The sequence below is a fragment of the Physeter macrocephalus genome, unplaced genomic scaffold (assembly GCF_002837175.3).
Source record: "Physeter macrocephalus isolate SW-GA unplaced genomic scaffold, ASM283717v5 random_236, whole genome shotgun sequence".
Lineage (NCBI taxonomy): Eukaryota > Metazoa > Chordata > Mammalia > Artiodactyla > Physeteridae > Physeter > Physeter macrocephalus.
The window spans coordinates 167-27,326 of record NW_021145524.1 but is presented as its reverse complement, the minus strand read 5'-3'; the positions used below and the strand labels follow the sequence as shown (position 1 = coordinate 27,326).

The 27,160-nt window shown below is 50.2% G+C and overlaps 1 protein-coding gene across 1 annotated transcript; it reads right to left on the bottom strand.

Moving 5' to 3' along the window:
- Window positions 1–786: 786 nt before the first annotated feature.
- On the bottom strand, window positions 787–26,292 carry LOC102988859 (serine/threonine-protein kinase D2). Its single transcript, XM_028484796.1, has 16 exons — window positions 26,154–26,292; window positions 22,949–23,103; window positions 22,612–22,834; window positions 20,948–21,025; window positions 20,719–20,872; window positions 17,472–17,589; window positions 17,086–17,163; window positions 15,167–15,425; window positions 13,585–13,637; window positions 13,367–13,439; window positions 12,787–12,893; window positions 11,750–11,911; window positions 7,394–7,492; window positions 3,087–3,354; window positions 1,572–1,657; window positions 787–1,236 (listed from the first exon to the last, which is right to left on the bottom strand). Exons 1-16 carry the CDS (start codon window positions 26,191–26,193, stop codon window positions 1,024–1,026), a joined length of 2,166 nt encoding a protein of 721 aa, XP_028340597.1. The 5' UTR covers window positions 26,194–26,292; the 3' UTR covers window positions 787–1,023.
- Between the last annotated feature and the right edge of the window lie 868 nt (window positions 26,293–27,160).

The window sequence follows — 27,160 nt, the reverse complement described above, 5'->3', positions numbered from 1 at the left end:
ACCAACTATTGTGTATCAGCTTTCTACCACGGACCAGACTTGTGCTAACTGCATTGTTATTAATAGTTGTGATGAGTAGCAATAACACCAAATAAAAAATTAAACCGTTAAGCCATGAGATTACTTGCTTTTCTATAAATCCTTCCCCCCTCCAACCGTATCCCTTCCATCTCTCCTCCATCACTCTTCCCTCTCCTCTATGCTCCTCCATACTGTTCCTCCTTCTAGTCTCCCCTCCCGGCAGTGCTCCCTCTGTATATATATATATATTTTTTAAATAAATTTATTTAATTTTGGCTGTGTTGGGTCTTCGTTGCTGCGCGCGGGCTTTCTCTAGTTGTGGAGAGCGGGGGCTACTCTTCGTTGCGGTGCGCGGGCTTCTCTTGTTTGCGGAGCACGGGCTCTAGGCGCGCGGGCTTCAGTAGTTGTGGCACGTGGGCTCTAGAGAGCAGGCTCAGTAGTTGTGGCACACGGGCTCAGTAGTTGTGGCACGTGGGCTCTAGAGCGCAGGCTCAGTAGTTGTGGCGCAGGGGCTTAGCTGCTCCGCAGCTCGTGGGATCCTCCCGGACCGGGGCACGAACCCGTGACCCCTGCATCGGCAGGCGGACTCTCAACCACTGCGCCACCAGGGAAGCCCCCTCTGTATATTTTTTACCCCAGTTAGTCCTCCTTCCAAAACTCCTCTCCCTTCAGTGCTCCTCCCCCATCCCTCCTCCATCCCATCTTCTTTCCAGGTGAACTCCATCCGGGTGAACAACAAACTAATGATAGGAGAGTGCGGTGTGACCAAAGATCGAGGCCATTGGGCCAGGGATGAGTCCGTTTTAATTGCTGGGGAATTCGCTTTGTAAATAACCCCGGTCCCTGCCCCCAGCCCCGCCATGCCCCTCCCCCGGGGCGTGTCCAGTTTGGGCTGGAAGCTGCTTCCCCTAGAACAGTTCATCGCTGGGAAGGCGTGGAGGGCCCCCTCTCCGAAAACAGGAGGAGAGCATCACGAGGCAGCCAGGGCGGGAGCACGAGGCCTCAGAGGACGCTGATGCGCTCGGCCAGCCCCTGCATCTCGTGGTCCCGGGCTGGGAGGCTCCCCCCGAGCTCCCCGCCGGCTGGCAGCCCCGGCCCGGGCAGTGGGTGCTCTGCCACGAACTGCTCCCAGCGTGCGTCATCGCTCTCGTGCGTGATGTACCGTTCGCCCATCTTCCCCTCCAGCTCTCGGAGGTCCAGCCACGTCTGGTACTCCTGGGCGGAGGAGAACAGCGGTTAGTTTGGGTGCTGCACCAAGGGCAGGCAATAGCGGCCACAGCTTCGCCCCCCATATGATCTGCCCTGCCAGTGAGAAGCCGGGTACGAGGGAAGGTGAAGGCACACCCTTCACAACCTACCCAGCCAATTAGCTCCACCCCCTTCTACAGCCCAGCCAATGGGAGGCTCAGCCACGTTCCACGTCCAGGAAAAATGTACCTACCTCCTTCACTACCTTAGCAGCCAAAAAGAGATATGGCTCCACCCCTTCCTCGAACCCAGCCAATGGGTCAGCCCCTCCCACTTCGCTCTCAGCCCCGCCCCTGCATCACCTGTAACCAGGGGTGGCTGAGAGACTTGTCCACGCTGTAGCGCTTGCGCATCTTCACCTGCAGCAGGTTGTTGATGAGGTCGATGGCTGCACCGGAAGGAGAGAGACAGCTCAAGCCCTGCGGGGTGAGGGGCCGTCCCTCCTCCAACCGGCATCCCAGCCTACTCGCCTGCCATCCGGGCCTTCCTTCTGCACTGGCCTGCAGAAGCCTCACCCGCACTCATCACTCACCCACCCATCTCCTCATTAAATTACACATTTATCCCCACCCCTCACGAGGCACACACACTAGATTCTACATCTCTTCTCCAAGCCTCTACCTCAGCTTCCCCATTCCTATGTCACCTTCATAAGTTTTGTCATACACAAGTACATACAGGATCTTGGCTTGCAGGATCTCAGTTCCCCGACCAGGGATTGAGCCTGGGCCACAGCAGTGAAAGCACCGAATCCTAACCTCTAGACCACCAGGGAACTCCCAAATGATTGTCTTCTTAATTAACCTCCCTCCCACACTTCCCCTGTCTTCCTGAGCTTCTGGCTTCAGGACCTGCCCCTTGTTCTAACCTACTGAAGGCTTCTTGATGCACCCCAGTATCTCAGCCCTGCCCTTGGCTCACCCTCATACTTGGCTTCGCCCCAAAGCCACAGCCTCGGGACTTAATTTTCCCAGGCCCATCTTGAAGTCGGCAAGGCCCATCGCACTACCAGGTCACAACGCCACAGCCCCTATGTGCAGAGATCCCAAGATCTGCCTCCATCCTGGCCCCCAACCTCTGCTGCCACATGCTTCTCTGACCTCCACCTGCTCCCAGGTTCCAGGTGTGACTTTGGTCTCAGGGCCGGTCAGTCCTTCTCCTGGACAGCTTCAGAAACCCTCCATGGCCCTGCCCCTCCTCTAGCCATGCCCCTAAACCAGCTCCCTCCATCACTGGATCCAACACCATGGCCCCAGGCCCATCTCCATCCCAGTCACAGACCCAATACCCAGCAAATGAGCCAAGCCGTGTTCCTCAGCCCTGCCCCATGGTCCCACCGCTCTGCGGGACTAACCCTTTTGGGGTCATAACCCCAAAGACTCCAGGCCCCAGCCAGTACCTTGGGAGGATCTGTTCCTTCTCTTGGCCACCCCAGCCCTTTGGCTTTCTCAGGTCTAGTCCCTCTCCTGGTCCCACCCTAGACAAGCCAAGTCTTAGCCCCCAAGGCGGCAAGTGTCTGTCTTAGCGCTGCTAGGGCACTTCCTTTCCAAATCACATGACCTAATCTAGGCCGGAGTCTAGGGACCCTGGTTCCATACACCTTCTCGAGTCCCTACCCCAAAGTCCCAGGTCCTGGTGCCTCCCTGTTTAAAAGACGGCCCGCCCCATGCCCTTGCCCCATCACTAGGCTCCACCCTCATGACACCAGGCTCTTTTAGGGCCCAACCCTCCTGCGGCCCCGCCCATTCTTCCCACACGATGCCCCCACCAGGGGCCTCGCCCCTAGCCTCCGCCCAGGGGTCACGTGAGTCCCACACCTCCTGCTGAGATGCAGCTCCAAGGGCAGGCTGGGTACATGAAGGCAGCGTTCTGAATCTGGTCTTTGATGTCCTCGTCCTCGTTGAAGGGAAACGTGCCACTGAGGCTGACGTACATGATCACGCCCACCGACCACATGTCCAGCGAGCGGTTGTAGCCCTGGTTGAGCAGCACCTCGGGTGCCAGGTAGGCCGGCGTGCCCACCACCGAGCGCCGGAACGACTTCTCGCCGATGATGCGCGCGAAGCCGAAGTCACACAGCTTCACCTGCGGAGGCGAAGGGTAGAGGGTCTGAGGGCGTGTGGAGGTCGCGCTTCCCGCCCCTCCGCAAGTGTACCGCACCACGGTATTGCAGACAAAATCGAACGCTGGTTCGAATCCAGGTTCCTCTGTTCACTAGCTGGGTGACCCTGGGCAAGTGACTTCCTCTCTCTGTGCCTCAGTTTCCTCAGGAGGAGGTGGAGGAGGAGGACGAGGAGGAGGAGCGTACCAACGCCTATATCAAAGGGCTGTCGTGAAAAGGGCTGTCGTGAGGATTACACCACGGTATTGCAGACAAAATCGAACGCTGGTTCGAATCCAGGTTCCTCTGTTCACTAGCTGGGTGACCCTGGGCAAGTGACTGGCGTTCGCTGTGCCCCAGTTGCCTCAGGAGGAGGTGGAGGAGGAGGACGAGGAGGAGGAGGACGAGGAGGAGGAGCGTACCAACGCCTATATCAAAGGGCTGTCGTGAGGATTACATGAGTTCATCCATCTAAAGCTTCACAGGACAATGAATGCCCGGCATGCAGTGAGGGGTCCATAAAGGCTCCCTGCCACTATATCTCTGTCACATCGAGCAGGTCTCAACCTCCTCGTGCCTCTGCTTCCTCTTTTGCACAGTGGAGATGCTAACAGTTCCTACTTAAAGGGTAGGGTGTATGAATTGAAATATACGGAAAGTGTTAGGAGCAGCTGCAGGCATAGAGCGAGCCTCGGTGATCTCAGAGGAGGGACCTAACTTCTCCCAGCCCGGGTTTTGTCTTCTGGATTGGGAATGTTAACAGCAGCTGCCGCTCAGGCTTCCCTGGGGATTAAATGGGACCGAACATGTAAATCGCTGACGATGGTATCCAGACGGTAACAGGTGAGAACTTACCTTGCCCTTGTTGGGGGCAGTCTAGGGTCATGGACAGGCTTTAGAGCCAGCAATATCTGGGTTCAAGGTCCTGTCTGCTGCTTACCAGTCCATGGGCAGCTGCTACCTCTATTCACATACTGTCCCTCCCCTACACAAAACCCTTCTCTGGCTGACTATTGCCCTGAGCCTCTGTTGCCTTCAAAAACAGCCACACCCCAACCCCTGACCCAAATCTCAATGTGACAGCTATACCACCCTTTCCGAAGATCCTTTGCCCTTTTGACAGGCCTTATAATCTTTTCCTTTTCTAAGATCCACCCTTTTCTACCTCTCTTACAATGGAATATTATATGGCCGTAAAAAGAAGTGAAGTACTGACACATGCTACAACATAAATGAACTTTGAAAACATTAACTAAGTGAAAGAAGCCAGTCACAAAGACCACATATTATATTATTGTATATTCCATATATTTAATTCCATTTATATGCAATGCCCAGAACAGACAAATCCATGGAGAGCACATTAGTGGTTGTGGGTTGGGGGGATGGTGGGACTGGAGGATGTTGGCTAAGAGGTATGAGGTTTCTTTTGCGGTGGTGAAAATATTCCATAATTGATCGTGGTGATGGTTGCACAACTCTGAATACATTAAAAGCCACTGAATTGTATACTTTAAATCGGTGAATTGTATGGTATATGCATTATATCTCAATAAAGCTGTTAAAAAAACAAAAGTACAGATCTTTCCACCACAGGGCCTTTGCACAGGTTGTTCCAGCTGCCTAGAACACTTGTCCCCCCAAAAAACTACTCCTTCTTCAGATAGGTTTTCTCTGACTCTCCACTGGGCTATACAGTTATGTGAGCTCATAGAACTGTGTCACGGAACTCATCACAGATATAATTAAATTTTTGTGACAATTTGATCAACATTTGCTCTTCCCTCTATGATCTTTGCTGTCCAATATGCTGGCCACTGGCCACATGTGGCTGCTGAGCACTTGAATGTGGCAAGTGCAACTGAGGAACTACTTTCTATTTAATTTTAATTAATTTATATTTAAAAAGGGATCCTAGGGACTTCCCTGGCAGTCCAGTGGTTAAGAATCTGCATTTCCACTGCAGGGGGCATGGGTCTGATCCCTGGCTGGGGAACTAAGATCCCACGTGCCGTGCGGTACGGTCAAAAATAAAAAATAAAATAAAAAATAAAATAAAAATAAAAAGGGATTCTAGATTTTGTTATTGGAAAACTTTTATTTTTTATTTTTTTAAATTTTTTATTATTATTTTTGTTTGCGATACGCGGGCCTCTCACTGTTGTGGCCTCTCCCGTTGCGGAGCACAGGCTCCAGACGCGCAGGCTCAGCGGCCATGGCTCACGGGCCTAGCCACTCCACGGCATGTGGGATCTTCCCGGACCGGGGCACGAACCAGCGTCCCCTGCATCGGCAGGCGGACTCTCAACCACTGCGCCACCAGGGAAGCCCTGGAAAACTTTTAAATATGCTTGGAACAACTTGGGTGTGTCAATCTACTTTCCCAACAGTTAATTTTATGAAATCTAAGTACAAAACTGAGTATTTCTGATAGAAATTTAATATCTGAATTGAGATGTGCTGTAAGTGTAAAATACACACCGGATTTGGAAGACAGTATGAAAAGAAAGAATATTTCATTGATAATGTTTATGCTGGGACTTCCCTGGTGGTCCAGTGGCTAAGACTCCATGCACCCAGTGCAGGGGGTGTAGGTTCGATCCCTGGTCAGGGAACTAGATCCCACATGCTGCAGCTGAGAGTTCACATGCCGCAACTAAAGATACCGCATGCCGCAACTAAGATCCGGCGCAGCCAAACAAACCAATAAATAAATAAATAAATAAATAATTTTTTTAAATTTAAAAAACCCTGAATAATGTTTATGCTGATTGCATGTTGAAATTGTCATATTTAGATATACTAGAATAATTATTAAAGTTAATTTCACCAGTTTCTTTTCACTGTTTAAAATGTGGCTACTAGAAAATGTAAAATTACACATATCGTTCACATTATATTTCTAGTGGATATTACTGCTCAAAGTTAGAGTTTCTCATTCACTGCACTATTGACATTAGGGAAAGATAATCCTTTGTTCTGGGGCTGTCCTGTGCACTGTAGGGTGTTTAGATGCCAGTAGCAACTGCCCCCCCAAACAGTTGTGACAACCAAAAATGTCTCCAACATTGTCAAATGTCCCCCGGGGGGCAAAATCACCCCCGTCCCCCCGCTGTAAACCAGTGGGCATAGAGATGGGGATGTCTCTACTTACCACAGTTCCTAATGCCCCAGCATGGAGCCTGGCACAAAGTAGACACACAGTAATTTTTAGTTGGTGACCAAAATGAACTTTTAAAATGAAGTGAAATAATCACAAAACATAGATAATAAAGCAAAAACTTCACAGGGATGTGGAAGGGCTAAATGAGAACCTGTAACTAAAGGCCCTTAAACACAGTAGGCACACAATCAACGGTAGCTGTTATAATCATCACTCTTGCTTAATATGGTTCTGCCCCAAGGGGGTTCTCATCGACTAGTCAGAGGCTCATCAAAACTGTTTTCCTAAGAGACCCACAGAAGAAATTACCAGTGGCCCCCCTCTGATATCTGTTCTCTGCTTCTCCCCTTAATAAAAATCCTGAATTTTTAATGAGCCACATAGCCACCCAGAATGAAAACTACATTTCCCAGTTCCCTTTGCAGCCAGCCATGACCACGTGATAAAGTTCCAGTCAATGGGATGTGAGAAGTGCCCCATGCAACTTCAACGTATTGCCTTAGGGAAGGTAAGGGGTGTATCCATTTCTTCTACCCTGTTTCTTTCCTCCCTTCCTCCCACCCCCATTCTCTTTTTACAATTCGGGGCGCGGCAGCAGCACATCTTGGACCATGAAGACGAGGCAACACCATAGAGAGGCCAGAACAAGACAGCAGGAGCTGTGGTCCCAACACCGTGGCACTGCTTTTTCACACTCAAAATGCTTATGCTGGACCCTACACGAGTGAGAAACAAGCCTCCATCTCATTTAGGCCATTATCTTGGGTCTCTGTGTCTGATTAATTATCTTGATTAATACAATCCCCACCCAATACCAGTGTTGGATGGACTTCCCCAAATCAGGAGGAGACATGTCTGACCTGAGGAAATGGGTCGGCTGACGCCAGCAACACATTTTCCGGTTTCAAGTCACAGTGGACGATATTCTTGAAGTGAAGGTGTCTCAAAGCCACCAGGATCTGAGGGGAGGCAATGGAGCCAGTAAGAAAGTTAGAAAGGTACCCTGCCCCAAGATTCTGCCCTCAGCAGCCAGCCCTCCAAACCCCATCCATGCCCCACTCTGTGCCCCTAAAGATGCCCCCCAGGACTAGGGGAGGCACTGGAGCACCAACGAAGAATTTCAGAACCCCAGAACCATTTCTGTCAGAGATAGGAGTTGGACATATAATTCTAGGAAGGCTGAACTGGAGCAGAGATTTGGGAAGCTCCTGAGACACTTCGGCATGTGGATCACGACGAAAAAGTGCTGTGAATAAAGCAGTGGCTTTCAGGGAGGTACTACTGTGTGATTCCATTTATTAAATAATATTTTTCAGCCATTAAAAAAATGGAAACAATACAAACAATACCAATATGACATGTTATAAATTAAACGTAACACCTTTAAGAGGTGGGGGGATTGTAGAGCCAGCCTACTAAGGTAGCAAACCTGGCTCCACACTTACTAGCCTGTTGCCTAGGGCAAGTCTCTTAACCTCTCTGGGTCTCAGTTTTCTCACCTGTAAAATGGGGGTAATAGCAGTACCCATCCTCATGGGTTGCTGTGAGCTTTAAGTGAGTTGAGGCATATAGAGTGCTTAAGGCAGTGTCTGGCACAGAGCAAGCACTCCATGTGAGCTATTATTATTGTTGCTGTTTTTAGTTATTATTCTTGTGGTGGTCTGTTAGCAGACATATTTCTGTGAGTGTTTCAAATAAAACTTTTCCTGATGTATCTATTAATTCAAGAGTATTCTATGATGGCAAGGTGAGCTGACTTAAAAAAAAACAACAGGGCTTCCCTGGTGGCGCAGTGGTTGAGAGTTCGCCTGCCGATGCAGGGGACACGGGTTCGTGCCCCGGTCCGGGAAGATCCCACATGCCGCGGAGTGGCTAGGCCCGTGAGCCATGGCCGCTGAGCCTGTGTGTCCGGAGCCTGTGCTCCGCAACGGGAGAGGCCACAACAGTGAGAGGCTCGCGTACCGCAAAAACAAACAAACAAACAAACAAAAAAACAGAAAACCGTTACCATCTGTTACTACTAATCTATGGGAGCCATGATTTTCCTTGATTCTAGGTATCTCAAACAAAATGCCAAATACACCGGAAGTACAGAGTGATATAAGCATGAAGTTGTAATCTATATCTTAGAACTGAAGTATTTGTACTTTCTCATTGTTTTTGCTGGATGATTTTCGAGTACAGAAATGCTATTTGAAAGCTACTGCTGAGGTCCAAGCTCCTCATTCTACAGACAGGGAGGCTGAGATCCAAAGATATATATGGACATCCTCTTCTACAGATCTTCAGTTTTTTTATTTTTCCAACCCCTAGAAAATGTAGTGAACAAAAAGGGCAGATTGGAAGCTAGACAGACCCAGGTTCAAACCTTGGCCAGATTGCTACCTAGCGATGTGACCTTGTAGCTGTGTGACCCTGGGCAAGACCTAGGAACCTCCCTCCACCTCAGTTTCCTCATCTGTAAGATGTGGATTATAGTAATACCTACCTCAAAGGTGGTTGTGAAGCCTATAAGTTCATGAGGTATAGGGCTTAGCACAGGACTTGGGGTGGGGCAGGCAAGAGGCAAAAAGCAGAAATCTGCAAAGGGAAAGAGAAAGAGAAAAGAGCACAGGCAAAAAGAGAGGAAGAGATGAAAGACCAGAAAGAGAAACTGCCTCAGTTGCTGAAGGCAGGCAGTTTCCTCTCCCCACTTGAAGTCTGGATGAGCCTGCCTCAGTGGGTTTCTATCCCCACCCTGCAAGCCAGCCTGACAAAGGCACACAGCTTGGGAGAGCAAGGGTGCTGGGCCTGGAGAAAGGAAGCCAGCACAGGGAACTTTGCAACCAACAGAGAACATGTCCCAGAATCCGGTGTGGAACCAGCCAGGTGGGAAAATCTTTCTAGGAAGGCTGTGAAACCCAGAAAACGAAAGTAAACACCATGAACAAAATAAAGAGGAAAAGAAATACTGGGATTAGAGATGGGTACAACACAAGCAGCAAAGATCCAGGGTCCTTCGTACACAAAGAGCTCTTACAATTCAATAAGAATAATCCAATTGAAAAATGAGCAAAGAGTGCATAAAGCACAGGCCAATAAACATGTGAAAATATGCTCAACTTCACCCATAATTTTTAAACCAGCAAATGAAGCCACATGAAGTATTATTTTTCCACCTTTAAAACTGGTGATTGGGCTTCCCTGGTGGCACAGTGGTTATGAGTCTACCTGACAATGCAGGGGACATGGGTTTGAGCCCTGGTCCAGGAAGATCCCACATGCTGCAGAGCAACTAAGCCAGTGCACCACAACTACTGGGCCTGCGCTCTAGAGCCCACAAGCCACAGCTACTGAGCTCACGTGCCACAACAACTGACGCCTGCATACCTAGAGCCCGTGCTCAGCAACAAGAGAAGCCACTGCAATGATAAGCCCACGTACCGCCAGGAAGAGTAGCCCCCACTCGCCACAACTAGAGAAAGCCCACCCGCGGCAATGAAGACCCAATGCAGCCAAAAATAAATAAATAAAATTTTTTTTTAAAAAAGACTGGTGATTATATTGGGAATTCCCTGGCTGTCCAGTGGTTAGGATTCAGTGTTTTTACTGCTGTGGCCTGGGTGCAATCCCTGGTTGGGGAACTAAGATCCTGCAAGCCATGCAGCATGGCAAACAAACAAACAAACAAACAACCTGGTGATTATATTACCCAGAGTTAGTAAGGAGTGAGAAAATAGACACCCTCAAACTTTGTTGGTGAGAACAAAGATTGAAGGAGGTTTTAATGGACTTCCCTGGTGGCGCAGTGGTTAAGAATCTGCCTGCCAATGCAGGGGACATGGGTTTGATCCCTGGTCCAGGAAGATCCTACATGCCACGGTGCAACTAAGCCCATGTGCCACAACTACCGAAGCCCGTGCGCCTAGAGCCAGAGCTCCGCAGCAAGAGAAGCCACCGCAATGAGAAGCCTGCGCGCAGCAACGAAGACCCAACACAGCCAAAAATAAATAAATTTTTTTTTTTAAAGAGGTTTTAGAGAATAACCGGGCAACATCTTTTTTAAAAATTTAAAGCACATTTCCCTGGGCTCGGGAGTCTACTCTTCGAAATGTATTCTATTGAAATTCTGCCACCAGAACCTGTCGATGTTTGTAGACAAATGTTCACAGGATGTTGTTTGCAGTAGTGGAATAGTGAAACCAACTACATGCTCAGCAACTGGGGAATTTGGTGATATCCGTCATGGGGCGCAATTAAGAAAAAGAGGCAGTTCGGCTAACTACACACTGAAATAGAACAGTCTTCCAGAAGCACTGTTAAAGTGAAGAAAGTAAGAAGCAGAACAACATAGCGTTATATATGTGAAATCAATCAAAATGCATACACTTATGCACGTGCGCACACACACAAATAACACAAATTAGTTTGACTTTACTCAGTAAAAGCACAGCTCCTAGGTTTCAATCCCACCAGCTGTGTGACCCTGGGCAAGTTACTTGTAAAGTCCCTGAGCCTCAGTAAAATGGGAGTAATAATAACCACTCTCACATAGGTTGCTATGAAGATTAAATGAACTAAAACAGTGCCTGGCATAGAGTAAGTGCTTAATAAAGTTTCGGGACCACGTTATTTACCATCCTCGTTATCAGCATCCCCCGCCCCAGCCCTCCCCACTCTGGGTGATCACTGTCCAGGCCTGGGGCTATTTTGGTCACCGCTGTGTCCCCACACTGCCCAGTATGGCCAGGCACAGGGGTTCAGGCAGTGTTTGTTGAACCATTCAATAAATGAATGAATGAATGCGCTCCTCAGAGAAAGGCCTCTCTCCCCTTCCTTTTTTCTTCATGAATAAAGTCAGGCCCAGTGAACCTGACTCATTATATAAAGTAATAAAAAATATAAAATAATAATCATTTATTACTTTTCTATAATAATAGTTACTTTCACTACTCTATTATTTTCTACTTATTATCCTATTATGCTTCTATTGTTATTACTCTATTATTATTATTCTATTAACTGTTCTATTATAATCTATTATAATTTAAAAATTATCACTCTAATACTTTTTCTATGATTGTTATTATTACTCTATTATTACGGTTTCTGTTACTCGCTGTTATGACTCCCACCCAAGGTCTGCCTGCCCTTCGGGGGCACACGGCACATGTGCATCTTGCAGGGCAGGTGGGGAGCCTGGGCGGGGAGGCTGGCATTGGGCGGGGCAGGCGCACCTGGGTGATGAGGAACTTGGTGAGGCGCTCAGGCAGCCGGCCCTTCTCGCTGGAGAGGATCATCTCCAGCATGTCCCCGTGCAGCTTCTCCATCACCACAAATACCTTCTCCGGGGTCTCGAACATACACTCCAGGTTGACAATCCCAGGGTGCCGCAGACTCTGGGGTGGGTGGGGTGGGGGGCGGGGCGGGGGTCAGAACCCAGGTCACTCGCAAACTTGGGACCCCAGAGGGCAAGCCATAGGAGCAGGAAGACGACAAACAAGACAGATATCCCCGGAGGGTCGGCTGTTCCTTCCCTGGGGGTGCCATTGGGGGAGGGGAAAGGGCTTCCACAGCCCCAGACAGAACCACCCCTCCAGCGCCACCAAGTGTCCAGAGGATCTTTACATCATGAAATTCTGGTGAAGGTCCAGGGTTGCGGGAACAAGAGAAGGGGAGCGTGGAGAAATGGGAAGGAGCTTTGTACATCTGTATCTTTTAAATCCCTGCCCTCCTTCCCTTCCCCAGCCCTTGCCTAGCTGAACCCCATCTCTCCCACCCAGGTCCCCACCCAGCCTCCTCCTTGGGGTCCAGGTTCCAGCCCCACACCCTTTCCCCCTACCCTCCAGTAGCAGCCAGAAGGATCTTTCGAAAGTTCACATCTGACCCTGTCCCTTCCTTGCTCAAAATCCTTCCATGGCTCCCCAGCACCCTCAGGAGAAAGCCCATAGGGTGTGACCCCCAGCCTCCCCACTAGCCTCACCACCCACCACCTTTCTTCACATAAACCATCGAGTAACCTTGAACTCCTTCAAGTTCCAGGAAGACTTCATGTTCCCTCTCACCTCTGGACCTTTGCAAGGGTTGGCCCCTCTGCTCAGAATACCTTCTCTACCCTTTCAGTCTCAACATGCATGGTGCCTCCGCTAGGAAGCCTTCCCTGACTATCCCCAGACTGGAGGAAGTGGGAAGGGGGCAAAGGAGGAAGTGGGAAGGGAAGGCCCTTCCTGGGTGGGGAGGGGGGCAGAGCTGAACCATAGATCTCAGGGGTCACCTGCAGAATGGCCACTTCGTTCCGGAGCTGGCTCTCCTGCTTGGTGGGGAAACGCAGTTTGTCAATGACCTTTACTGCCACGTCCCGGCCTGTCTTCCGGTGCTTTCCTGGGCAGGGGGTAGGGGAGATGGGGGATGAGGGGAGCAGGACCCTCCAGTCCTGGCAAGAGGAAGCCCCCACCAGAGAGACACAGCCGGAGTTGGGCAGAGGTGGATGAAAGGCCATCATGGGGGCTCTGAGGGGTCCCCAGGAGAGATGCGAGGGGTGGGGGGCCCTGGGAATAAAGGTGGAAAGAAAAGACAGAGCTCTGAGGAGGGGAATCTATAACATGGGAAACTAGATTTATAACCAATCAGAATCTAGCATCTAGCTCTGTGGCCAATCAGCGTAGAATTTACCTTCCCTATTAATAACGGGAGAAAGTCACTGGCCTTTCCCAGTGAGAAAAGGCGAGCCTGCAACCATCTGCCCCAGGATCTAGTTTTCTAATCAACGAGAAAAAGTGGTGAGCATGCAGGCAACCAAAGGGAAGGTCTGGGTTCAAGACCCCTTTCTGGGTCAGCTCTTGAAGCATCCTTACCGCCATAGACCACTCCAAACTGGCCCGAGCCCAGCACCTCGTCCGGGAAGATCTGGTAGACGGTGGCAATGTCCTGCAGGGTGGGGACAGGGAGGGTCAGGGGTGCAAATGGAGATGGGGAGGTCAAGGAGACTAGGAGGGTGGGAGAACTGGGAGGCTGTTTGGGAGGGGGAGGGGGAACACATCCTTGGGGCTGTGGGATGTGGGCAGGGTCTCACCACATTCTCTTGGATCTGGCTGTTAGACACAGAGATGCTCAGAGAAGCTTGTCCTGGGGAGACGGGGAGGCGGAGGTGAGGGAACCCCAGGCTCAAGATCACGTTCACCCATAACTCCACCCTCTGGAGCCAGTAGTCAGGCTACTGACTGACTTGTCCACTAAGAACCTCAGTTTCCTCCTCTGGAAGAATGGAAACAACCAAAAGACCTGTCTCCTAGGGCCAGTGAGAGGAGGAAGTGAGACAGGAGCTAAAAAAGTGATGCCATGAATGAGTTCACGGAGCATTTCACTCTGTGATCTCAGCACCAAGGGATGATCCCATCTTACAGAGGAGGAAACTGAGGCTCAGGGGGAAACTCCAAACTGACTCCGGCATCTTCCCCTGCATTTGCCCCACTACTAATCCAACCAAGGTCAGACATTTCCAAAGTCTTGATCCTTCTGCCATTTGAACATCTGTCCCCTCCCTGAGGAACATCCGGCCCTCGCCCCTCAGCCTCCTCCCTGGTCTCCCTGCCCCGCTCCGCCCTCTCCTATTCGCCCTCCATAAGGAAGCCAGAGGGATCTTGCTGAAGCACAAACCTGACTCCATCCTTCCCCTGCTCAAAATCCTGCCATGGCCCCCCAGTGCCCTGAGGAGGAAGGCCAAGGCCCTTAAATGGCCTAACAAGCAGAGTTTGGTCCCTTTGCCTCTTTGACTTCATCCCCTCCCTTCCTGTTGTGTGTATTCCCGACATGCTGGCCTCCCTGCTGGGCCTCCGATACAGCAAGTTCTCTCCTATCTCTGGCCCTTTGCATTTGCTGTTTCCTCTGCCAGGAATGCTCTTTCCCTCATTATGGACTTAGTTAAATCCTCCTCATCTCTCAGTCTCAGCTCAAATGTTACTCCTGGGGCCATGTCAGATTCCTTTAGCACATGTTCTACGTCCCACTTGTCTTTCATCCAGGATGATCTGATGAATGTCTGTTACTCACTCTGGACTATGAGCTCCATAAGGCGGGAGCCTGGGACTCCCTGATCATCCTTTGCCTCTGCGTGAAAGGATTTCCCACTTCCTTTCCCTTCATTTCACCCCTCTTCAACTTCCAGTTCTTAGCTCAGATGTTGCCTCCTTCAGGAAGCCCTCCGGGACACCCAGGCTGGGTTAGTCACCCCAGTCTGAGCTCCCACAGCCCTCTGGCTCCCCTTATCCCAGCCCCGCCCACTCTGAGTCATCACTGTCTGGGAACACGTCTGTCTTCCTTACTGGACTATGAACTCCAGGAAGGCAGGTCCTGGGCTGTCTTGGTCATAGCGGTGCCCCCAGCATTATCCAGCACAGGCCAGGCACAAAGGAGCATGAATGAAAAAGTCTGAACTCACAGTTTGGAGGAGTTGGCACCCCTGGGAAAAGACTCAAAGGGAAAGTAACATGCCCAAGACTGTACGTTAGGTCTAGGGCTTAATGATTTAGACCCAGGCCTGCTGAGTCCAGAAGCCACATTCTCCACTCTGACATTCCCTGGCTCTTCCCTTCTCCAGGATCCCACCCAAGCCCTCCAAGACCCATCCTCCCAGGGACCCAGGGTGAGGGACTTACTGTGGGGCGCGTGGCCTGGGGCACTGGGTGCATCCTGGAGGATGACAGGCATCAGGGCCTGGCGGATGGCTGTTTCCCAGCCCCGGGCAGTCTCGGCCCCCTGCCCGCTGGGCCCCCCTGGGGCCCCGCCAGGGGTTTCGCCCACAAAGTAGGTGGTGTTGGCAGTGACAATCTCGAAGCAGTGTGGGTTGGTGCCTGGTGGCACAAGGCTGAAGTTCTGGGCAGGCTCCACGGCGAGGATTTCAGACAGTGGAATTTCCTGGCAGGACACAGAGCCAGCACCTGTGAGGGCTCCAGGCTGACCCTGGGGCTCTCCACTTACTCAGATGAGCACACAGAACCCAGTGTCATTGCAGAAGGGGCTGGTTTGCATGGAGTGGTCAGGAAAGGCCTCCTGGTGGAAGTTACATTGAAGCAGAGATCGGAAAGGTAAGAAGAGGCCAGCTGGTGGAGGAATGGGGTGGGGGAGGGGGTGGAGCATGTGCAAAGGCCCTGAGGTAGAAAAGGCTTGTGTTCAAGGAACATGCCATATCCCCATTACATGGATGGTGCCTGGCACACAGTAGGCATGCCATGTTTGATGAATTAATAAAGGATAAAAATAAAATAAATAAATAAATAAATAAATGAAATCAGGCTAGGGTTAGGCCTGCAGGGCCTCATGGGCCACAGGGAGGAGCCTGAGCTTTGTCTCCAGGGCCTTGGGGAGCCACAGAAGGGTTTAGTGCAAGGCAGGGGGCAGTTCTCTCTGGCTGTGTGTGGAGGGTGGATGGGAGAGGATGGGACTGACATAGGAGACCAGGAAGGAGGCAGAGGGGGCCCTGGGAGGAGAGAGGGTGCAGGGTCTATGGGGAGGAAAAAGAGTGTGCTTTGAAAAGTGTTGAAAGACAAAGGAGGGGAGGAAGAAAAGAAGGAAAGAGTGAGAAAGAGAGACAGACTTATGTAGCCAATAAAACCAGGAGACAGGGCTTCCCTGGTGGCGCAGTGGTTGAGAGTCCACCTGCCGATGCGGGGGACACGGGTTCGTGCCCCGGTCCGGGGGGAATCCCACATGCCGCGGAGCGGCTGGGCCCGTGAGCCATGGCCGCTGAGCCTGCGCGTCCTGAGCCTGTGCTCCGCAACGGGAGAGGCCACAGCGGTGAGAGGCCGACGTACCGCAAAAAAAAAAAAAAAAAAAAAAAAAAAAAAAAAAACCGGGAGACAGAGACGTTGTGGTGGGGATGGTATTTTAGATAGCTTGGCTTGAGGAAGACGGGAAGGATAAGAAGGAAGTAGCCATGGGAAGGGTAAGGAAGATGTTCCAGAGCAGGTAAACAACGAGGAGTCTGGGTTTTATTCCAAGGGCAGCGGGAGCCACTGGAAGCTTGTGATGGTTTTAATGGACTCCTCTGGCTGCCGCGTGGGAAAAGACTGAGGACAAGGGCAGAAGAAGGACCAGGGAGGAGACTGGCTGGAATGCAGCACTGGCATGGGAGGTGGTGATGAATGAATACAAAGAAAGAATTCAATAAATTAATTATAAAGTTATAATAACACACTTATAGTTACTGGGAGTTTAACAGAGCTTAACATACGCCTGGCCCTAAACTAATTGCTCCACATAGATTATCTCTTTGAATTCCGGCATCAGCCCTGAGGCGAGGACTGTTCTTTGAGGCCTTTTACAGGTGAGACACGTGGGGTGCAGAGAGGTGAGGTAACTTGCCTGGATCCCCTAGCTGGAAAGTGATGGAGCTGAGATCAAACACGGGGAAGGGCGTCCAGGTGGACGACACTTGCTGATGGGATGGAAGCGGGCAAGCAGAGGGTGGGCAGAGAGTGTGATTCGCAGGTGTTTGCCTGAAGCAACTGGGAGAGGAGGGGAGAAGATAGCGGACAAAGAGGAGAGGTCTGGGGGATCTGGGAGCCAGAAGGCCCACCTTGTAGTATCTGTTGGTCGTGTTGTTCTGGAAGAGCGTGATGCACTTGCAATCCAGGCGCCAATAGTGCCGCTTCCTCTGTTGGGAGAGGTGCTTGAGAGACTGAGGTTGTCTGCGCCCCCATGCTGCTAGGGCTCTGACTCTAATCCCAGCCAACCCCCGCCCCTAATTCTAGCCCCGCCCCGCCCCTGACTTTGCCTTAGTCCCGCCACTCCCCTAAATCCTGTTCCTCCCCCTTCATCCCTATAGCCACCCTTCTAATTCTACCTCAGCCTTCAGCATGACCCCGCCCACTCCATCCCCAACCAGCTCCGCCCCCTCAACCCCCCCTCCCCCGCTCTCCCCAACTCTAGCCCCACCCCCCTGGCCGCGCCCCACCCACTCACCAGCGTGTCCTTGTTGCTGTAATGAACCACCCAACCCTCGCGAAGCGTCGTGCTGGATTTCCGTGTTGTGTGTCGCACTGACTGCACCACCCTCATTAGGGGGATGTACCCCAGGGAGCTGAGGGTGGGGGAGAGGAAGGGGTGAGAGGTTACAAGCAGAAAATAGCAGTAGTGCCTGGGGCCGCGGCGGCAGGTGGTGGTACGGGCCTGTGTGGGCGCGGGGGCGTGGGGGGTGGTGGTGTGCATCTCTGGGCAGCCAGGGGGTTTTTTGGCCACACTTTTTTCCTTTGTGGTTTCCAGATTTCCCATAATGAGGAAGGGGACTCTTGAGAGGCCCACATTAAGAGGCTGCGTTCTGAAGCCAGGCTGCCTGGCAAATTACCTAACCACTTCGTGTCTCAGTTTCTCCACCCAAAGGGTTTGCTGTGAGAAGTGAAGCCTTTCTTAGGAGCTTAGCACACTACTTGGCACACAGTGGGCCTCCAATAAGTGCTAATTAGTACTGAGCCCATCGATTGTGGAGCCAGCTGTGTGACATTGGGCAAGTGACTCAACCTCTCTGTGCCTCATTTCTCTCATCTGTGCACGTGCTATTATGACACTGAGGAAATGAAGGCTGAGAGAAATTAAGTGACTTGCCCAACTTCAGAACCAACAACCTCTTGATCCCTGCGCTAGACCTGGACTTGAGAGGCCTTGGCCACTTCTCTTTGCCTCTCTGAGACTCGGTTTCCTCATCTGTGAAATAGGCTGCCTCTCCCAACAGCCCTCCCCTCCCAAGTCCTTCAAGGTCCAACTCTGATAGCCTATGATTCTGTTACTAAACACTCCCAGGAAAGGCCTGGGAGAAAGGGATTCTGAGGTTCCAGGTGGCTAGGGCCGGGTGGCACTAGTAAGAAACTCTCGGTGGCCACTGTGACCTGAATACCCATCCTTCCTCTGGCCTCACTTCCCATCCTCTTCCCATCACTCTCCCTGCTTCAGCCATCCCAGGTTCCTTGCTACTCCCGCAACATTCTTGGTTCTACCTCAGGGCCTTTGCACTTGCTGTTCCCTCTGCTTGGTAGCCTCTTCCCCCAGATATCTTCCACACCACTCCTTCCCTCCCCTCCCTCAGATCTCTTTAAAGCTACAATATTTCCTCCCAGAGGGCTCCTTTAACGACCCTAAGTAAGATAGCATGTCCCCATTTTCTATCCCCTCTCATTTCCTTTTTAATTTAATTTAATTTTTAATTTTTTTTTTTTTTTTTTGCGGTATGCGGGCCTCTCACTGTTGTGACCTCTCCCGTTGTGGAGCACAGGCTCCGGACGCGCAGGCTCAGCGGCCATGGCTCACGGGCCCAGCCGCTCTGCGGCATGTGGGATCTTCCCGGACCGGGGCACGAACCCGCGTCCCCTGCATCGGCAGGCGGACTCTCAACCACTGTGCCACCAGGGAAGCCCTAATTTTATTTTTGATAGCAGTTATCTGTATCTCATAATAACCTAAAATGGAAAAGAATCTGAAAAAGAATACATATATTCTTCTCTCTCTCTCTCTCTCTCTCTATATATATATATATATATATATACTGAATCACTTTGCTGTACACTTGAAACTAACACAACACTGTAAATCAACCATACTTCAATTAAAAAAAATTTTTTAAGACATATGAAAGAAAGTGAAAAGGTTCAAAGGATGAGATTAAAAATAGAGAAATGGAAATGCAAATATTTTCTTCTCATACCTCCAAATGGATCATCTCTCACCCTTCCCACTTTAGAGATTCAAGATTCAAATACTAGGGAGAACTCCTTTTCCATTTTCTGAGCACTTATAACCTGGCAAGCACTTTCCCTGCATGATCAAATAGAATTTGCACACTCTGTAAGGCACGTCCTCAGTCCCCAGGAAGAAACCGAGGCAGGCAGAGAAAGGACCAGCAGTTTAAGTGATGGAGCTGGGATCCATCTCTCAGCCTCCAGTGCCCTGTGCTTTTAGCCCTGCTGCTTTCCTGCCACCTCGATATACAGTCATCCATGGAGGAAGCCAGGCCTTGTCCTAGGCACTTGGGAGACGGATAAATATCCTTGCCCTCGGGCTTCCCTGGTGGTGCAGTGGTCGAGACTCTGCCTGCCAATGCAGGGGACATGGGTTCGAGCCCTAGTCTGGGAAGATCCCACATGCCGCGGAGCAACTGGGCCCGTGAGCCACAGCTACTGAGACTGCGCGTCTGGAGCCTGTGCTCCGCGACAAGAGAGGCCACGATAGTGAGAGGCCCGCGCACCGCGATGAAGGGTGGGCCCCGCTCTCTGCAACTAGAGAAAGCCCTCGCACAGAAACGAAGACCCAACACAGCCAAAAATGAATAATAAAATAAAATTTTAAAAAAAGGAAAAAAATATCCTTGCCCTCGAGCACTCGAACTCACATTCTAGTGAAGCTGAAGATTAATTCCATTTCTAATTTAAAATGTGTAATTAAGTAAAAGTTATTATTATTTTTCAGAGCTTCCATGCCAGAAGAAAGCCACTGCCTGTCAGTTCGTGGGGATATTTTCCTTTCCCCATTTTACAGATGGGAAGACTGAGGCACCAAAAGGAGAAGGGACTTGTTTAAGGCCATACGAATCAATCCAAGGTCAAAATGGTTGAAAGAAAATGGATATTTTCCCTTCCTTGTTAAGATTTAGGGCTCTGGGATAAGAGTTAAACTAACACTTACTGTATACCAGGTACTGTTTTACATACTTGATTTACATTAATTCATTTCATTCTCACAACAACCCTATATGGTTTTTTTTTTTGTTTTTTTTTTTACTGATGAGAAAACTGAGGCCCAGAGAGGTTAATCTCTTGCCTAAGGCCATACAGCAGTCTGGTTCCAGAGTCCATATTCTCACTCACTCTTTGTACTGTCACTTTGCCATATGGACCGTTTCTGGAAGGACCCACCAGAGCCTAATCCCACTGGCATCCTCTGGGGGAGGGGCTGGGCAGCTGAGAGGCAGGGAAGTGGGAGGGGTATACGTTTTGAGTGACTGTATTACCAGTTCCAATAAAAGAAAAACAATATAAGTTAAAATAGGCTTCCATTAAAACTTGTTAAAAATGTAAATCAGGAAAAAAGGTTAGGTTAAAAACATAAATTTTGGATGCTTGAAAAAGTTCGCCTCAGGGACCTGGGAAATTTATAAGAACGGGGTGATGTCAACCCATTGTAGGGACGGAGAAGGGCCTTCGCTGGAGAGGGCCCTGTGTACCTCTGGGCCTTGCCTCCCTCGCCTTCCTCCTCCTCGCTGGCATGGAGAGCATTTTCTGAGTGGGAGCCCGGGACGAAACCCGAGTCATCTGACTCATCCATGAGGGAGCTCTTGTCAGCCTCGCTGAAATCAGCGGCCTCCTCCATCGGCACATCTGGGAGGACAGGGGCATCAGAGGGGCCTCCACCCAGTCCAGCTGCCCTTTCCCGCTCAGCCCCCAGCCTCTCACCTCCGTTGATGAGTGCCTCCCCCAAACAGTCATTAGGGACTCGGGTGGCGCAGCGTTTGTGACAGTTGAACTTGCAATCTGGTAGGAGGACAGGGAACATGGAGACGGGTGGGAGGGGGAAGAGAGGTCACCTCTAAGGGTTGACCCTTGACCCCTAGCCCCCAGTCTCAAAAGAGTTTGCTGTTGCTTTTTGGGGCAGGAAAGCTAAATGACCCTTCCCTGGTCATCCCTCCCTTAAGCCACAGTCCCCAACTATGGAGAGGCTTGATTAAATAGAGGAGGGCCAGCTGAAGTGTCTGTGGCTTGATAGCCCGAGTACTCTAAGGGTCTAAACTTCTAACAGTGTAAATATCCGTCACCCTAGATTTCTACAATTATAGAGTGTAATCGCATGTAACATTCTATGATTCTAGACTTCAGGCTTTTGAGGGCGCGGTTTCTCAACCTGTGGCACTATGAACATCTTGGGCTGGAAAATTCCTTGTTGTGGCGGCTGTTCTGAACATGATAGGATTTTTAGCAGCATCCCTGATCTCTACCCACCTGAGGCCAGTAGCACCAGCCCCATATGACAAACAAAAATGTTTCCGGACATTGCCAAACATCCCCCCCTTGGGCAAAACTGTCCTTGGTTGACAACCATTGCTTGGTTGAGAAGTTTGAAGGCTCCGAGGTTCTGGGCTGCTGTACCTCAAAGATCCTGGAGTTGTATGAAAACTTATTTTGCTAAGGTCCTTATGATTCTAGATTTCTGAGACTGCAGAGTTTGATGTCCAACTTTCTAGAACTCTACACATCTATGCTTCTACAGTTCTAGACTGCTAAGATTCTTTGATGTCTGAGGTTTTAAGGTTTTATGTATCTAAACTCTAGAATTCGGTGACTCTACAGTTCTATGAGACTTCTAAGCCTCTAGAATGTGATAGTTCCAAAGTTCTTGGGTTCTGTACACCCAGGAATCTAGAACTTAATATTTCTATGGTTCTTTAGCTCTAGACATCTAAGATTCTAGAATTTGATTGTTCTAATGAATTCTAGAATTGGATGGCTCTAATTTTTTATGGATCTAGACTTCTGCTATTTCAGAATTTGATCATTCAAAGTTCCGGGAACTTAGATTTCTAGGACTCCAGAATTTGATGGTTCCAAGGCTATATGATTCTAGACTTCTAAGACTAAAATGTTTTGCTTCTAGGTTTCTATTCTTCTCGATTCCTATGGTTTTAAAGTTCTAACGTTCTGAGAATCTATAATATGATAGTTCTAATATTTATGAGTCTAAAGTTCTATGATTCTTTTTGCTGAATCCTATGATCTAGAATTCTTGAAACTTATGTTTCTAAGGTTCTCTGATTCAAGAATTCGCAAGTTCTACGGTTTTAGAATTCCATGCTAAGTATCATATGAATCTAGATTTCTTAGGTGCTAGGATTCCAAGTTTCTAATGACTGAGGTTCTAGGATTCCAGAATTCCAAAGGTTCTAGAACTTCAGGATTCAGGGCACTCCCTTTCCAAGGCCCTGTGCTTCTAAGGATCGTAACAGAGATTTTTGTTTCCTGCCACAAGCCCAGCTGAGATCCTAAGCCTCTGAGTGTGTCTGTGTGATGGGGGGTGTTCTGACTCTGTCCCTCGCCACCCCCCAACGTGGGGGCCCCCCGCTGACCTTTGCACTGCAGGCCCTGGCGAAAGAGGCCCTTGAGCAGTTTCTTGCAAGCCTGGCAGACGGTGGGCCGTGTGTAGCTGTGGATGAGGAAGGTGTGTGGCACCTTGACCTTGGACAGCAGCATCTTGTCCAGCTCAATCGGGCGACCGGTGTAGGATGAGGCAGAAGATGAGGAGGACGAGGACGGGGGGCGGCGAGGGATGAGCTCGGTGGTGCTACGGCTCTGTCAGATGGCAAGGTGGAAAGGGACACCTCAGTGCGTCGTCCCTGCGCCTGGGCCTCATCAACCCCCAACCTCCACCCCTCCCCACCCCTCCCCACGCCCCCAGCCGCTCACCAGCTCATCAGCCATGCTGAGCAGGGACTCAGAGGTGCCGAGGCGCACCGAATGGCCACTGGCCAGGGACGTGGACGACAGGCGTCGCTTGCGGGCCCCACTGCAGTTGTTGGGGATGCTGAAGGCGCAGCGTTTGTGGTAGTTTAGTCCGCAGCCTGTGTGGGGCGCCCGACGGTCAGAGACATAGCCTCTAAAGCTAAAGCTCAGCTCCCCCCCGCCCCCACCTTCTCCTTTTCTGAAGATCTGGAACACAGCAGGTCCCTCAGGACGCCTCTTCCTAGTGTAATTAACGTCAGCGGAAAACTACAAAACCCAAATCAGGCAGAACTGCTAATGGCTGAGAGCCTCCAGGAATAAAGGTTTGGGGAACTCCCTGGCGGTCCAGTGGTTAGGACTCCGCGCTTTCACCGCCTAGGGCGCGGGTTCAATCTCTGGTCGGGGAACTGAGATCCCACAAGCCACTCGGTGAGGCCAAAAAAAAAAAAAAAAAAAAAAAAAAGAAAGAAAGTTTGGGGCCACCCCAACAGACAAAACACCATGAGCAGGTGAGGTGCTGGCTGAGGACAGAGGGAATATGGACCAGGCAGTGGAGAAGGAAGAGAAGGAAGCCACAGCCACGTGACCAGTTGCAGCCGTGAGGACAGTCATAGTATTTCTTCCTTACTTTGTTATGAACATGTGCATACACCAAATATTTTTGTTTTCTTCCCTCTTCTACCCCCTTATCATCTAACATAAGATATTAATAATAATTAACTTTATACCGTGATATTTGTTACGGGATATCAAAGGAGAAGAGGGAATATCACACAAGGACATCGTCTTATGGGGAAAGAGAGCATTTTCAGTTGTACTCAGGACGGCTGTATCATATCATGTGGAAGTGTGACTTTGTTCTTTCTTTTCTTTTCTATTTTTAATCCTTGACCATGAAAGAGTCAGGCTCAGCTTGTCATTTCCTACTGGACTTCCTGAACGCCTCTCCATACATCTCCGGTGATTCCAAATGATTCCAGGATCTCTTTCTGGAGTAAAGAATGCTCCTCCAGCCTTTGGAAGCTTCCTTCGGACATTTTACGAAGCCTGTCTTCTGGCAGCCGGCCTGTTATAGACTTTCCTGCGCAGTAATTCCTCATCATAGGCACTGTCTCAAATGCGCAATGTCACGCTGCAGAGGCAAGCTTGGGGATTGCTGTTGGTGCTACGAGGAGAGTTTCAGGATGGCAAATTGCACACAGGAACCATGTCCCAGTTTTGGCCTTTAACCACTCACATGCTTCACAGAATTTCCGAATCTCATCTATGGTTCCTGTTATGAGTATCAAGGTAGAATCAAACTCCCGTAGGAAGGCGTCGATGGCAAAAAGTACAGGCATCTGGGCCTCTTTGGGAACCCTATGAACTTGGACCATCATCTGTGATGCTGGGCCGATGAAGTCCATTCGGAGAATGGCCATTAGAACTTGGTGATACCAGGGTTGCTCCATGACAACGGTTACATAAACCAAGACTTCAAGAGTTGGATATGGTATGTGGACGATGGCAATATTGATAGCAGCTTTGCATGCAGTAAACTGGTGTTTTGCAGGCCTGATGCAGCTATTATCCCTAGAGTCCTTAAATAATGCCACAAGTATATTTAACTTTTTTTCTTCCATGCCGTGCGGCACGTGGGGAACTTAGTTCCCTGACCAGGGGTCGAGCCCGCGCCCCCTGCAGTGGAAGCACAAAGTCTTAACCACTGGGCCACCAGGGAAGTCCTCCACAAGTATAGTTAGGGTTGCATGATAACAATCCTAGCCGATGCTGTGGGTCATCTGGAACACAAGGTATCAGGGACTCCGGATTTCTGTAGGAGCATGACAGCCACAAAGCTGGAGATCCTTAGGCAATGGAACATCTGAGACTACGCCTCTGATAGCGGGGCACACTGAACAACAATGGAGATCCAGGTCATCATCATATAAATGATGGTCTTCATCCGCTGTGTGTAGAGCAGAGCCAAGGCGGGTGTGCGGCCTTCCTCTGCAGGGGAGGTGTGATCTCAGCTTTCCCCCTCAGAAGCATCAAAGACGGGAACAGCGAACCTGTGGATACTGACACGTGGGCTTAACCTTGAGACATCTTGTCTCAAAGGAACACACTGTGTTCCTTTAGTTTCTTTAAGTATGATTTAGGGAGACGTGTATGGGTGCCTGTTATGGACTGAATGTTTGTGTTCTCCCCAAATTCATACGTTGAAGCCCTAATCCTCAATGTGACTGTATTTGGAGATGGGGCCTTTAAGGAGGTAATTAAGGTTAAATGAGGCCATAAGGATGGGGCCCTGATCAGTGGGATCGGGGGTCCTTATAAACGGAAGAGACATGAAAAATCGCTCTCTCTCCACGTGCTATGTGAGCACAGGAGGAGATGGTGGCCATCTGCAAGCTGGGAAGAGAGCCCTCACCAGGAACCATATCTTGTCAGAACCCAGATCTTGTTTACACCACCCAGCCCGTGATCTTTTGTTAGGACAGCCCTAGCAGACGGAAGTGCCAAGCTGCCAAGAGGTGGACTCTGATAGCTTTATGTGTCACATCCCCAGTTATTCAAACGATAATCTGCGTGTTGCCGCGAAGGTATCTGGAGATGTGATTCAAGTCCACAATCAGTTGACTTTAAGTGACTGAGATCATCCTAGTTAATCTGGGTGGGCCTGTTTCAATCAGTTGAAAGGCTTAAAGAGCCGAGCTGAGATTTCCCAGTTGGAGAGCAGCTTCATCTCCTGCCTGCTCTCCCTGACGACCCGCCCTGCGGATTTCAGAGTGGCCAGCGCCCACAATCCTGTAAGCCAATTCCTTCCAAAAATCCCTTAATATATGCCTCCCTACAGACTCCGTTTCTCCTGTTGATCCCTGACTGATATAGGCTCCGCCCTCTTCCCCATCACCCTTGTTCTCCCCCAAAGCTCTGCCCCTTACCACTCCCTCGGAGCTCCACCTCCCAGTCCCCACCCCCAAACGGAGCCCCACCCAGACCCCGCCCTCCACCAAGCCCCGCCTCCTGTTCCCACCTCCAGTTCCTCCTCCAAGCCCTGCCTCTGGGCGCTCACCTCTCCCTCCGAACCCCTCCTCTTAGGCCCCACCTCCTGGCTCCATCCCGGCCCCGCCCTCACGCCCACACCCTACCTCTCGGCCCCGCCTCCAGCCCCTCCGCCTCTCACCGTCACACTTGAGGCCCTGGCGCACTAGGCCGAAGAGCATCTCTCCGCAGTGGTCGCAGAAGGCAGGTGCTCGGTAGGAGTGCACCGTGAGGGCGTGCGGGCGGATCTGGAAGTCCTCGAAGGTGGCCGAAGCTGCAGGCAGCAGGGAGGGGCGGATGGTTGAGTCGGGACCAGCGGTGGCCATTTCAGCCTCCGCATTCCCAGGTTTCACACAGTCCTCTCAACTGCGATGTTTGATCTTTCCTTCAATCATTTACTCGCATCCTACATTTCATTCGACCTGGGTTCAAATCCCAGCTCCACCATTGGCCAAAACACCTATGTGCCTATGCCAGGGACCGGGGAGGGGGAATGGGGAATTGTTTAATGGGCACAGAGTTCCAGTTTTGCACGATGAAAACAGTTCTGGAGGTTGGTTACACACATCGTGAATGTAATTAACACTACTGAACACGAGACTTAGAATATGGTTGAGATGGTAATTTTATGTTGCATATATTTCATCACAATTAAAAAAATTTTAATTAAAAAAACACAGATAGGGCTTCTCTGGTGTCACAGTGGTTAAGAATACGCCTGCCAAAAAAAAAAAAAAAAAAAAAAAAAAAAGACAAAAGACCTGAAAAAGGTAAGGGTCTGGACCATGCAGGTATCTAGGGAAGAACATGCCCAGTATCATAATAGTATCACATTATAGTTCTTTTTCTAAAAAATTTATTTTGATGAATGTTCCGCTTACACTTTTTTATTTCTATTTTTTTTAATTAATTAATTAATTTATTTTAATTTTTGGCTGCGTTGGGTCTTCATTGCTGCGCGCGGGCTTTCTTTAGTTGCGGCGAGCGGGGGCTACTCTTCGTTGCAGTGCGCTGGCTTCTCATTGCGGTGACTTCTCTTTTTGCGGAGCACGGGCTTTAGGCCTGCGGGCTCAATAGTTGTGGCTCGAGGGCCCAGTTGCTCTGCAGCATGTGGGATCTTCCCGGACCAGGGCTCGAACCCGTGTCCCC